Below are 14,178 nucleotides of genomic sequence, written 5' to 3'. Positions count from 1 at the left end.
TGGGGCAGAAGAGGCAGCAGCACCAGAGGAAGCAGCACCGGAAGAAGCAGCGCCAGAAGAGGCGGCACCAGAAGAAGCAGCACCGGAGGAGGCAGCAGCAGAAGAGGCACCAGAAGTGGCGGCAGCAGAGCTGGCAGCAGAGGTGCTGTTGCTAGAAGAAACTGGGGCAGAAGAAGCACCAGAAGAGGCAGCAGAGCTGGCACCGGAGGAGACTGGGGCAGAAGAGGCACCAGAAGAAGCAGCAGCAGAGCTGGCACCAGAAGAGGCAGCAGCGGAAGAAGCGGCAGAAGAAGCGGCAGCAGAGCTGGCACCAGAAGAGGCAGCAGCGGAAGAAGCTCCAGAGGAGGCAGCAGCAGAGCTAGCACCAGAAGAAGCGGCGGCAGAAGAAGCAGCAGAAGAGGCACCAGAAGAAGCGGCAGAGCTGACGGCAGAAGAAGCACCGGAAGAGGCAGCAGCGGAAGAAGCACCAGAAGAGGCAGCAGCGGAAGAAGCGCCAGAAGAAACGGCAGCAGAGCTGGCACCGGAAGAGACAGCAGCAGAAGAAGCGCCAGAGGAGGCAGCAGCAGAGCTAGCACCAGAAGAAGCGGCGGTAGAAGAAACGCCAGAGCTGGCAGCAGCAGAAGAAGCAGCTACAGAAGAACCGGTGGTAGAAGCGGCAACTGAAGAAAGAGGAGTGGAGACGGCTGTAGAAGAAGCAGCAGTAGTAGAGTTACTGAAAGCAGATGAGTTGAAATCTCTTCTCCACATAAGAGCAGCTGGTCTGTAATCAATGTCACGCTCTTGAAGAGCGACAGCGCTGGTAACAAGAGTAATCGCAGTAGCGATAGCGGAAAACTTCATGTTTAATTATTTTAACAGTCCCTTTTAGTTTTCGAAAAAATTGAGGAATTAATAATAATAATGAACTTTGTTGTTGTTGTTGAATTCAAAAAGGATTTTTTTAAAAAAGTTAGCGAAAGACAAATATGATCTTTTTCAAACCAAACGAAAGTCTATATAATTGAACAACAAACAGGTTGAAGAAACAAAAAAAAAAAAAAAAAAGAAGAACCAAAATAACCTGGGGGCGGGGAATGGTTCTTTTTTATACACAATTTTTTAGGAGCAGCGAGCGAGCGACGAAAGATAGATCAGTCAGTAACCATTCAGGCAATCAATGGGATGATAGGTGGTGCATCATTTCACATATTTTGCAATTGAGCGTGCAATTATCACCAATAGAAGCATCATACTCGACATAGTTGAAAGATTGTCCCGGAAAAAACATTCGATGATCACCGAGCTAGCACGGTTTGGACAGACATGCGTCGATCGGCGGCGTCTAAGCACAGGCATAAAGTACCACCTTGGACAAGGAGACATGCAGATAACAAGGGGGCTCGGTGCGTAAATATGCGTTTATCTGATGGATCACTGATTATCAGCAAACTGGCATAACAAAAACAAACGATACCGGGCGTGTTATGTGCAAAAACAAATGTTCTTCCAAAAGAAACGTGTGAGCGACAGGAGTATTAACTTATTGGGAATGATAGAGATCCACTGTGAAATATTTGTGTTTCTCAACCCTCTACTAGCGTGCTTCACCCAAATCTCCCGCTACCTACACAACCTACCAGCCTGGATCTTGCTGCTGCCGCCCGTTTACTAGATCCAAACTGGCTCTAGAAACCTCTCCTGCGGGACTAATTGTTACCTGGGTAGCAGCAACTCCACCATTCAACCCATCAACCCCACGACTCTGTTCACTACTGGTGCAAGTTTGCTGGTGGTCGGGTACTGCCTCCGGCGGCTGGGGCTCCGCCCCAGACCCCGCTGCTCCTCTCGCTTCGCTCGAGTCGGTACGTCGGGGGTCTGTCAGTTGCAGTCTTTTCTGGTCTTTTCTGGTCTTTTCTGATGATTTTTGATCATTCTGTCCCAGGCGGGTGATTAACCTGAAATTCTATCAACAACAGCCAAAAACAACAATCGACACTCTCCAACAGCCTGAAACAACACTAACAATAACAGCGCCAGAAAGCAATTTGCCGCTGCTAGTGAAAAAAAGCTCTTAGATCTATTCAGAGCTAGAACAATGCGTGGGGTGTGATCATGCAAATGTGCTGCTGCTGGTCTTGGTTCGCAATGCAACAAAACAAAATCATTGTCAAGATTAAAAGCGAGTCAACCCACCTGTACCTCTGTCGTCTGCACTCCATCTGTACGACCTCTCTGCCTGGCTTGTACCTCTTTCAGCATCGTCACATATACATATTCCTCTCTTTAATACTCAATCACCCTAATAATGCCCAAAAAATACCCTAATTATACCCTAATAATAACAATAATAATTTATTCACTCAACTCAGTATCCCATGTACCAAACACGAGGAGGGGTTGCTTCTAATTTTACTATAGCTACTGATAACCGACCTCAGGTCTGTCGCTGCTACTTCCACACTACTACAGTACTCTGTACAACCGGTCTGTGTCTTATCATTGTCAAATAAAAAATAAACTAAAATAATTTAAACTGAATAGAAAAAATAAAAAAAATTGTTAAAAAGTAAAAAAGTATTCATCATTAATTAAGGCGACTGGCTATGTACCTCAGAGTGTCGTCATCACTGCCTTCAACATTGATGCCGTCTGTACGTAGATTACCAAGATTACCACTGTACTGACGTCCGGAACCCGGATCTGGTTGATCTCGGTGCAAGTGATATCGTATTTTATCTCAATGAGAGAGCTTTCTCACTGAGTGTCGACACAAAAACGCCTATAATCACTCACGCCCACCACTACCTTCCATGTCCGACCGCCTTTTCATCGCCTATCCTCACGCCCGTCTATCCGCTGTCTGCTGTGTGCTGTGTGCTGCTGCTACTGCTGCCGTGTCTATCCGCCGCCTAATATTCGTAACTACCAGTCAATGCTCACACACACACACACACTCCAGAGAATGTATGACTGGCCATGTACTAAGCTACCGGTCGTGCTCCATTGTTCATGGTGATATACTGCAGCACCGTCAGCGATCATCCCCGTCCATTCATTCTTGTGATGCTATTTATCCACTCGCCAACTAGGTTGCAAAAATGATCCGTACCTCGGACGATCACTGCCTATTTGTGGTGCATACGCACGGTAAATTTTTAAATTTTCCTGATGCATGATGCAACGCTTTTCCATATAAAGCTGTCCGGTGAAATAACTTCCCAAATAGGCAGTCGGGCAAAGGAGGTCTATCGGGGGCATTTTCTCATACCCCGACCCATCGAGCTGCTGCTGCTGCCGCTACCTATCGCTCGTCCGTCCTCAAGCCTGATCTGATCCACATCGCTCGCTCCGCTCCGACTCCTGGCTCCCTGCTGGCCAAGAATTTACAAAACAAACTCCATCTTCCCCATCTTCCCCACCACAACCATTAAACTAACTAACTCAATTACTCCATGTACGATGCTCGTTCCATTGTCCTGTATCTCTGTGAAGATTAAGCATATTTCTGAAACGCTATAGCCATCTCCCTCCCTATAACCGGTGCCGCCTCACACCCGGCGCCCCGCACGGTCCCGCTGCGGTGTGTCGGCAAGCACGAGGGGTGGGGGCTCTCTGCCTCCGGCGGCTGGGGCTCCGCCCCAGACCCCGTGGTCTCGCTTCGCGAGAATTGCGTCGGGGAGGGCGTGGATGTTCCGCTCGTGGCTAGCACTGCAGCAGCAGCAGCGGCAGCTCCAACGCTCCCCCTCTGCCCGTCGCCCGACTCGAGCGAAGCGAGAGGAGCAGTGGGGTCTGGGGCAACGCCCCAGCCGCCGGAGGCATGGCCCCCTCCCCCGGCGGCAGCCCAACAATGGCTGCGGGAGGACCCACAGGAAGTGGGTCCCGCGTGTGTCGACAGCTGAGCCCCCGGCGTGGGCGAGCAGCAAGCAAAGAACTTAGAGAGAGAGGGTGGGGTGGGTTAGACAAAGAATTGGATGAGTTGGGGTTATTTTTGGATGAGGTTTGTAGTGGCACACGGGCGGTGAGGTCATCGTCGTCGTCCAGGAACACCGGGCGACCCACGTTGGCCGTCGCCAACCGCACGGCCCTAGTGGTACTGGCGCTGTTGCTGATGGTTCACACCCGTTAGATAGGGACGGTATCAGCCGGAAATACTGCCCGCAGCGACCCAGTCCCAATTAGGAAATGTGCCTGAAGGCGATCCTACACCGGCTTGGGCCTAGCGCATGTGCAGACAATCACGTCCTGCAGGAGGTACAACATTCTCCACTTGGTATTGACGCTGCACATCACAATGTGTCTCTCTGTCGTAACTAACCCACCTGGTGGTGAAGCTCGCCGGGCCTGGGGGTCTGCCTCCGGCGGCTGGGGCTCTGCCCCAGACCCCGTGGCTCCTCTCGCTTCGCTCGAGTCGGTTTCGTCGACGGTCCCAGCAGTCTCCTGCGAAGCAGGAGCTACGGGGTCTGGGGCAGAGCCCCAGCCGCCGGAGGCAATCCGGGAACCGGTGCGAAGATGACCCCAGCAGTCGAGGCCGTAGGAGGGTGGAGGATGGTGGGTGTTGGGCGCCTTCCTGTTCGAGGAGGCGATATGGATGGCCGTCGAATCTTTCCCGGTTGTGTGTAGTGTACTTTGATTTTGGTTTTGACGCTAGTGCATCCGACGGCGCAGATACAAAATAATATCGCTCGTAGTCAAGCAGCCTGCTTCCCGCTGGAAGAGCCGCTGCTGCTGCTGCTGCTAAGGTCAATGATGTCGATGTCGCTATCTGCTGTTGGAGCACGAGTCCCAGAACAGCACTTCCCGGCTGTAGCACTGAATTCCTGGCTCAGCACGTGTTAAAGTACCCTGATGGCGGGTCTAGTGAGCTCTTCGGGATCTTACAGAACTGGCTGACGACGGAGCCCGCTGTCTGCTGCTATCAGTCTCAATTGGTTTCAACCCCTCTCAAACCAATCACTCCCGTTACCAGACTAGCGCCAATGCCAGAGCAACCGATATCTCTCTCTGTATCTCTCTCTCTCTTGTGTTCTCTTATCTCTACTATTTACTCACTCACTAGCTCGCAACTCGCAGCCCGCAGCTCGTAATTCGTTTGCTGTACGAGCCAACCACGCCATTTTGGCCGTTCCCTAGCGTCATGTACTCCGCTGCTGCTGCTGCCCCTCGCTCCCGCTAACCAAAATCACACGGGCTGCTGGTGGGCAGGTGGGGGGCCAGGATTGCCTCCGGCGGCTGGGGCTTCGCCCCAGACCCCACTGCTCCTCTCGCTTCGCTCGAGTCGGGCGCACGGTGCCGCTGTTAATTATAGCAACAGTGCGTTGGGTATAGCTGGGTGACCGCTGGGCCCGCTAGCGCTTTTGGGTGTGGTGTGAGGTTACCAGAGGTGTCTGAATAGGGCTGGTGATAAACAACCCCAGACAACCAACCACTGATACTCGCTGATATTCGTTGATATTCGCTGATGGTCGCTGATGGTCGCTGGTTGATTGTCTCTGACTGATTCTCGCTGCTTGGCATGGCCCTTTGAAGATAGCGAGCTCTGACTGACAGCAGCAGCTGGACCACAAAGGTCGACTGAAGCTTATTCGTCTGCCTGCCAAGAGTGACCAACAGGCGACAGAGACGACAACGACGGTTGGCAGCAGATGGCAGCAGCAGCAGATGCAGAAACCGGCCGGGTAGACTGCCAACTCGCATCCGCTTGGCAACCCCCCAGCAGGCTCTCGCTCCTAGCAATCTCCTGCGAAGCAGGAGCAACGGGGTCTGGGGCGGAGCCCCAGCCGCCGGAGGCAAAGGTCCCCTCCCCCAAGATAGCCCGGAGGCCAGTGAAGCGAGAGAGAGATCAGCCTTCCGTGTACGGCAAATAAAAAGCAATTAAGGCCCACTAGCTACGGCTAAATGGGTGACGGACAACAAACATTTGTTCCGAAACGGGCATGAAAATCGACTAAACCAGCAAGTGGTTTGATTATGAATGATGGTTCAGGCTAGCGGGATCTGGCACTAAGGTGGTCCGTCCTCAGATTAGCAATTGTCTAGCAAGTAAGCACTAGTACTAAAAGTAGTAAGTAGTAGTAAGAAGGTAGTAATAGCAAATGGGTGGGAGCAATTTTCAGTGTTGTTGAGAAGCAAGCACCGGTTGTTTACCAATTGCCGTTTATCGTTATCGGTTATTTTATTTTATTTTATTATCGTTTATCTCGTTTTGTGAATGTTGGGGAGGTACGTTAGGGTACAGCGAGCGAGTGAGAGTCCTGTCGCCAGCAACTGAAGAAGGTTGTCTGAGGAGTCTGCAAAACAAAGACCAAAATAACACCGAGAGCAGCAAATGAGCAACGAGTGAACAACGAATGAGCTACAGAGCGACAACGGAGCGACGGAACGCATCGACCGACTGACAGCAGGAATAAAAAAAATTATTATTGTGCGGCATTGATAGTTGGCAGCAGTTACCGCGAGTTGGCATCAATCGCCAACAGATGCTGCCAGTTCTTACAGCCTCGTACAGCGAGCTACCGACAGCTGCCAGGAACATCAGACCTACAGGCGTGGGTCCGGCTGCTGCTGCTGCTGCTGTGGTTGAGGCAGGAACGAAAACCACGGACATCAAAGAATCGAACAATGCCGACCCGTACTGCTCAGGCGTGTTGAAAACCCATTCCGAGCTCCGTAGTCACGCCCAAACTCGGCGGATAGACTTGGTCGGATCGCTTCCACAATGCAGAATGTGGTTCTTTGTGCCTGTACTTCAGGTACCTGCTGCTGCTGCTCTTTCTGCTGCTCCTTTTGCTTCTGATTCTACTTCTGATTCTCACTCTGCTGACTGATATTAGACAGAAGTATCGCCTCAACCCACTACGGTTCAATGAAGATCAGATCTGCTCGTGGCGATCCGGAACTACCTAAACCACTTCCACCACCATTTGCTTCCAGCAGCCTCAAGGGAAATACGACTACTAACCGGACCCACACTCCACGATGCGATAGTCCCGATACCATCGACCCACGCCCAATTACAAAGACAACAGTCGATCGCCAGCTGCTTCGGGGATAACACAATCGCTCGATTGCTGCTCTTGGATCCACTTGCCCGATGGTGTGGGTGTGGCCTCCGGCGGCTGGGCTCCGCCCCAGACCCCGTAGCTCGCTTCGCTCGAGGCGTGGTGGCCGTGGTTGCTTTTTGGGGATCCAAGCACGTTTTTTATAATGACTGATAGCCATTCTCGCTGAAACTTTAATTGCCGATTGACCGATTGATACGGTCCGATTGGCGAGAGCGTGCTCCGCAGACCTACTCACACTCGAGTCACCACCACCAGTAGTCGCTGTTTTACGACGGTCTCTGGTTTCTGGATCCGGTTGTCTGAGTCTAAGTCTGAATCTGCCTGTCGTACATCCTGGCACCCGATGCCCGACTCGAGCGCAGCGAGAGGAGCCGTGGGGTCTGGGGCGAAGCCCCAGCCGCCGGAGGCAGACCCACACCCCCTTCAACCCCCCGTCTGACACGAACTCTGTAGGAGGACGTCTGGGGAAGAGCTCCGCGCAAGAAGCAGGCACATGTTTTAGAGTAATTGGGCGGCGGGAAAGTCTAATTGGACCCCCTGCGCCGGGTACGGTTAATCTTATTTCTTAATTTAATTTCAGGATAGAGTTTGGATATTATTTGGTAAGGTGTACAGCCTGCATCGTGGCCAAACTCTAATCGACTGTCCATGTGTGATTAGCTTTAGACTTTATCCGTTGTAATTAACGTTAGGCTTTCTCGTGAGTCAGTATTAAATCGATATCCACTTACGACCGTGTAACACTAGTCCCCACTTAGCCAGCCAGAGGGTTGTCACAAACTGACCACTGACTCTCCCCGAATCCTATAACTCTCCGGCAATAAAACATAGAAAAACCTTCTGCCATCGACGGGACAATCGAGTTCGTTCTCTGCGAGCTCGATACCTGATCGAACAAATCCTGCGATTGCTCGACGCACAGAGCGGGGCCTGTTCCTGCTTCTAACGGCCCCGTCTCCCTCTATCCGTTTTCCCCCCACCGCACCTCGATCTCGTCCGATCGATCGGCTCCTCGCCCAATCCGGCACCACTGGAATGTTCTCCAATCGGCCCCACTTAGCATCTTGCCTGGGCCTGCCTCCGGCGGCTGGGGCTCCGCCCCAGACCCCGTGGCTCCTGCTTCGCAGGAGATACCCAGAGCTCTCGACGACCCGACTCGAGAGCAGCGAGAGGGGCCGCGAGGTGTGGGGCGTGGAGCGCAGACCCAGCCATCCGAGGCCGTCCGTTCCCCCCTCTACCGCCCCTAAATACCCCGTTTCTGTTAATAGTTCACGCTGTGAAGGGCTAAAATTGTTCCTGTGACATTTGGGGAGGGGGGGGGTTTGGTTGGGATGTGGTTATATGGTTGGTAACTGGGTGGTACATTCTTTGATGGTCAGACTGCCTCCGGCGGTTAAGACTGTGCCCCAGACCCCGTTGCTCCTGCTCCGTAGGAGGTTCTGGGAGCACCGACGCAACGACTCGAGCGTAGCGAGAGGAGCCACGGGGTCTGGGGCGGAGCCCCAGCCGCCGGAGGCCGTCTGACCACCCCCCTGAATCCGTCGATCAGGGGTAACCACGTGACTTGGATAGGGGGTGGACGTAAAGTCGTGAAGCAGTGGGGCAGGGTGGGTTAGCAGAATTTACGACGCCAGTGCGGGCTTGGTTTATGTGGTGGTTATGAGTTCGCTGGCGAAAATATCTCCGGAAGTGCTGGTGCTGGCGGTGGTCGGGGCCAGTGTTCTGGGGTATAGCTTGAAAGTGGTGCTGACGAGGGTTGTTGGACACGTCGTGGAGGTCGGGTTGGGCGTGCTGGTGGCCGCTGGCGTGTATGTACTGGCTATTTTATGGCTTCCAGAGCTTCAGGAGAGGAAGAGAAAGGAGTCAGGTGAAAGGGGAGAGAGACTGGTGTTTCGACAGTACGCGTTTGTTGAGAAATCGAAATGGACCCAGGAACTGATTAATCTGTCTTCAGATAAATCGTTGCCGACACCGGTATTCCCAGACTCGTTTGTTCTGTCGGATTCGATTGATGGACTGTTAGAACTTATTAATAGAGACTTTATTCAGTCGTGGTATTCGAAGTTTTCGGGTGACAAAGTGTTTAGTGCATCTGTGGACCGGTTGTTACGTATCGCTACAGGTGAACTTGGTGAACGTCTGGCAAAGGTGGAATGGGCTGATTTCTTGGTCGGTTCAGTGATGCCGCTGGTCACAGACCATTTTTCTCGCTATGTGTCTGCGGTTTCTGCGATTAGAGAGAAGTCGTCGGGTGGTCATTTGACCCCGTCGGCTGAGTTGGATGCTGAAATCGCTAGTCAGTATCGACAGAAACTTCATGTACATGGTCCTTTTCTTACTAAGAATTTCGAGTATGAAGGACAGAGGAAAAAATGGCTTGCTGGTCGAGTGGAAAAGATTCTGCCTCTTTTGTTTTCGAAAGTCGCCGAAGAAGGCGAAATGCAGTCGAAAATTGTTACTAGACTTGTCACTGAAATAGTCGCTAATTCTGTCCTGTCGCCCATTTTACAAATGACGTCTGATCCAGACTTTTGGAACCAGATTGTTATTCGGTCTGCCGGATCGACTATCCAGGACCAGAACAAAGTTAATCGATTGCGTGAGGCACTTGACCAACACACCGGTTCAACAACTGTGACTGGTACTAGGTCGAGACTTAAAGGCATGCCACGTCAGGTTCGTCTTAGATTCAGTCCAAATTCTGACCAGAATAAATTTGACAAATTTATTAGGAACATTTATAAATGTCAATCATTAGCTGAGGCCAGACAGACGAGGTATTCCATATCAGTTCAACTACAGCGGGCTGTGAAAGACGGGAATGACAAAGTGTTTATTAGTCGTCTTGAACAGGCCAAAGCTGCCATTGATAAACAAATTGGAATCTTGTCGGGTATACCCAGTACCTCAAAACCAGCTTCGCATCAGATTGACGCTCCAACTGCTCCATCGTCTCTTGCAGTAGTTCCTAGTACTGTGGTAATGAGCAGCATGGGCCGGTCGTCGCCAGCACCAATGTTCGCTAGCTCTTTACTGAGTCCATCGCCTAAAAATGAGAGAATGGCCAATTCTGCCACCAAATCGGTCCCTGCGGCAGCAGCAGGAGCTGCTGCTCCTGCTGCTTCTCAAGAAGATTACACATTGCTTGATATTTTAAACGACTCGGCATGCTCACTGTATTTCATGGAGTACATGGACCAGCGGAGACATACTGAACTTCTGCAATTTTGGCTCACTGTAAACAGTTTATGGAAACAGGGTGAAGATGACCATCTTCTCAGTCGCCATGATACGCCTCATCAACAGGATCCTTTGGGAGGACTCAGCATCGGCGATGCAAAGGAGAACAACAACAGTCCTAATATCGAACAAGACGAACTGTTTATTGATGATGGCACTAGTAAAGCCGATATTTTACAAATATACTACAAATATTTTGCCAACGACGCCCACCGGTTAAAGGAAATCACTCCTGAAGCATATCAACGGGTGTCAACATTTGTGAACACGCCACAAGCCACTGTCTCTCAGTATAAACTAGCTCGACAGGCGATAATGGCCACTCAACAGACTATTTATAAGACACTGGAAGCTAAGTACCTACCGAAATTCAAAAACTCGGACCTGTACCTCAAATACCTTGCATCTAATCCTCCACCAATCAACAGAATCAGCTCAACAATAGACAATTTACAGATGGATGCTATTACCACTGATGATAACAGCGTCCTTGTCAATCCAGCGCTCGACAAAACGCAAAACGCCAAAGTTGTAATGGCGGTAGAAGAAGCATTCCAAGATATTATGAGTGGATCCACCAGTTCATTAACACCTCAGACAAACTCAGCAACCCAGCTTAGTCCGTCATCTACTAGCCCAATTGGAATCAAAACCAGTAAAAAGGACAGAGCAGGGCTCAGCGAGTTGTTAGGAGAAGAAAACGATGCACCCACTAGAGAGAAAAGAAGAGGAGCATTGTTTGATTCCGAAGATGAATTCGACGAGGAAAACTCTGATGATGATAATAATGAAGAAGAATTTTCGCTTGTTGGTGGAGAAAGCTTTCCAGATGTACATCTCGCAGCACCAGGTGATCTTGGCCTGACCGAAGCTATTACCATGCTGTCGAAAGAGATAGCTAATCTATACAGCCAAGAAGAAGTGGTTGATTTTCTGTTGAAAAAAGCCGAGCTCACGAATAACCAGAGTCAACTGCGGATTCTTCAGAAATCAAAAGCCAGTTTGGACAGAGAAATCCACCGAAAAGAGCTTCAGAGACAGCAGTATATTGTACAAGAGAGCGAAAACAGTTTGTACGGCAAGTCGGACATTTTCATCCAGTCATATGTCCATGGTATTGAAGACGGAGGCGAGTATGTGTTGTATATTATCGAGGTTCAGAAGCTCGATGCTGAAGGCAATCAGACTGCCGGATGGATAGTTGCTCGTCGATACAGTCAATTTTTTGATCTCCACCAGCATCTGAAAGACCAGTTTGCCGGAGTGCGAAAACTTGATTTCCCACGTAAACGGGTGTTTCTCAAGTTCCAGCCAAAGACACTAGTCGATGCCAGAAGAGTGGCCCTTGAAAAGTATCTCAAAGAGCTACTCAAAATGCCTGACGTGTGTCAAAGTAAAGCATTCCGGCTGTTCCTGTCATCCGAAACGTTCTCAGTTGACTCTCTGGCACCGTCAACAGCCGATTCTGGGTCTCCACATGGATCACCCAGTCTTTCCAGCTCAGCTCTCAGTTTTGACTCACAAGACGACTCCATCTCGAACTCGTCACGTCGTCGGGCCATCCCGTCCATTCTCGTAGAAACTGACAGCGGGCTGGCAGACGAAGTGGCTGCTACGAAGGCAACCACGGGCCGTAACCAGTTCATACAGCCAATTTGCAATCTGTTTATCGAAGTATTTGGCATCGATGCTGGCGACAACTGGCTAAGAGGCCGTGCTGTAGTCGTGGTGCTTCAACAACTGTTAGGAGGAACAATCGAGAAAAAAGTACGAGACGTTGTTTCCAGTCTAACCTCTGTCAAATCAGTCACAGACGTGATTCAAACCGTCCGCAACTCTGTGTGGCCTGGCGGGTCACTCAAGAAATCAGCCCCTCCTCGAACAGCATCTGAAAAGATCAAAACGCGCCACGACGCCATGATTCTGCTGCAACAGCTCATCTACAACGCGTCAGCACGAGTCATCGGCGGGTCCAGCTCGCGATACGCAGCACGCCATCTCTTCAGCATGTACCAAAACCAGATCCTCAACACATACCTCGTCTTCAGCCTGACGGACATGCTCCTCAAAGAGCTATTCCCCGAACTCACACAAGACGACGACGGCAGTCTGTAGAACTATTTATTTAACGACTTACGACACTTACGCATGCCGTGGGCCTGCCTCCGGCGGCCGGGCTCCGCCCGGACCTGGTTGTGCTCGCTTCGCGAGCTGCTGGGGCCGTCGACGGAACGACTCGAGCGAAGCGAGAGGAGCAACGGGGTCTGGGGCGAAGCCCCAGCCGCCGGAGGCACCAGGCCCATGAACCGGTTTTGGCCGATCTGTCACGCGGCTTGCAACTTCACCACTTTCATATATATACACTGATGGCCGAATGAACAGGTTGAGAGTCGAACGGGAGTGCTTAAAGACGAGTCCGGCCCAGTATCGACACGGTATTAATGAGTACTTATACGGGTCGCTGAGATTGCGGGATTCGCCCGTGTTTCCGGTCAAGCACACGGGTGCAGTCAATTCGCTGTCGATTGATAATCTCGAACGACGATTGTGAGTAATGAACGAATGGTTCTGAATTAGTAGATATATAACTATGGGTGACTAACGGTGGTTTGTAGTATGCTCTCGGGAGGAGCTGATTCGAGTATACGACTTTGGGATTTGGATGTCAGTGGACATGAAGAAACGGACGATATCGCCGATGATACTTCACCGAAAGGGCGGCTGTATGTTCATGAAGAACCGTCAGTCAAATGTGTTGGCACGATTCCTCGTAAATCGGGCCACAAGTTTGGAGTGTCGACTGTGTTATGGTGGCCGTTTGATAATGGAATGTTTGTGACGTCGTCGTTTGATGGAACCGCGAAGGTCTGGGACTCGGAGTCGTTTGAAGAGGCTTATTCTTTCAATTTAGAGACTAGAATCTATTCGGTTGATATGTCTATGGTCGGCGACCATTGTCTAGTTGCTACTGCTGCAGACCACCCGTTAATCAGACTGCTGGATTTGAGAACTACGTCTTCAACACATACTCTGACGGCACATAATGGCAGTGTGATATCTGTCAAGTGGTCTCCCACAGATGCCAATATTCTGGCATCAGGAGGGTCAGATGGCACTGTTAGATTATGGGATATTCGTAGAAGTAATGCTTGTGTGTGTAGTTTGGACATGCAACAAGTCAACCAAACTCCGAATAATACTGCTGTTCAATACCGTCGTGCTCATCGTAGTGCCGTCAACGGCTTGATCTGGACTCATGACGGCGGGTATCTAGTGTCGACGGGAAATGACGAAAAGTTGAGAGTGTGGTCACTTCATGAACCAGGAGGAAGAAATCTTCTTGTTAATTTCGGACCGCTCGTGCGTAATAGACATATTCAGACGGTGATTCCAAGTTTGAGCTCTGATGGCGATTTGAAAACTCCATACTTGTTTTTCCCTTCTGATAATGGAGAGATTTATATGTACCGATTAGAGGACGGAAAGATGATGAAGCGACTGAATAGAGGTTCTCACGCGACACTACCAAGAACGGCCTGTATAACTGCACGCAACAGAGGCTCGTTGGAGTTCTATTCTGGAGCTTTCGACGGGACTATATCGGCCTGGTGCTCTCATATATCTGGCAAGAAAGGCCCTGAGGAAAGCCACGATTTTGAAGCTTTTGAAGACATCTGGGACAACGTCGGGTTTAGATAATTTTATTTATTTATTTTTATGTAACATTTATGGGGGAACGGACCTGCCTCCGGGGTCTGGGGCGGCCCTAAGGAAAGCCACGATTTGAAGCTTTCGAAGACATCTGGGGCAACGTCGGGTTTAGATATTTATATTTTTGTATATGTTCATGGGGAACGGACCTGCCTCCGGCGGCTGGGGCTTCGCCCCAGACCCCACG

General features: G+C 50.7%; 2 protein-coding genes across 2 annotated transcripts; both read left to right on the top strand.

Annotated features, from left to right (window-relative positions):
* Positions 1–8,699: 8,699 nt before the first annotated feature.
* On the top strand, positions 8,700–12,395 carry MDM1 (Mdm1p; the record flags this gene model as incomplete). The annotated part of the gene is made up of 1 exon (XM_018882310.1): positions 8,700–12,395. One exon carries the CDS (start codon positions 8,700–8,702, stop codon positions 12,393–12,395), a length of 3,696 nt encoding a protein of 1,231 aa, XP_018736700.1.
* Positions 12,396–12,896: 501 nt separating this feature from the next.
* On the top strand, positions 12,897–13,979 carry RAD28 (Rad28p; the record flags this gene model as incomplete). The annotated part of the gene is made up of 1 exon (XM_018882309.1): positions 12,897–13,979. The coding sequence occupies one exon, from the start codon at positions 12,897–12,899 to the stop codon at positions 13,977–13,979; it is 1,083 nt and encodes a 360-aa protein (XP_018736699.1).
* Between the last annotated feature and the right edge of the window lie 199 nt (positions 13,980–14,178).

This window comes from Sugiyamaella lignohabitans, chromosome D (assembly GCF_001640025.1).
Source record: "Sugiyamaella lignohabitans strain CBS 10342 chromosome D, complete sequence".
Lineage (NCBI taxonomy): Eukaryota > Fungi > Ascomycota > Dipodascomycetes > Dipodascales > Trichomonascaceae > Sugiyamaella > Sugiyamaella lignohabitans.
Note: the sequence above shows the minus strand (reverse complement) of the source record. Positions and strands in the feature narration are given on the sequence as shown.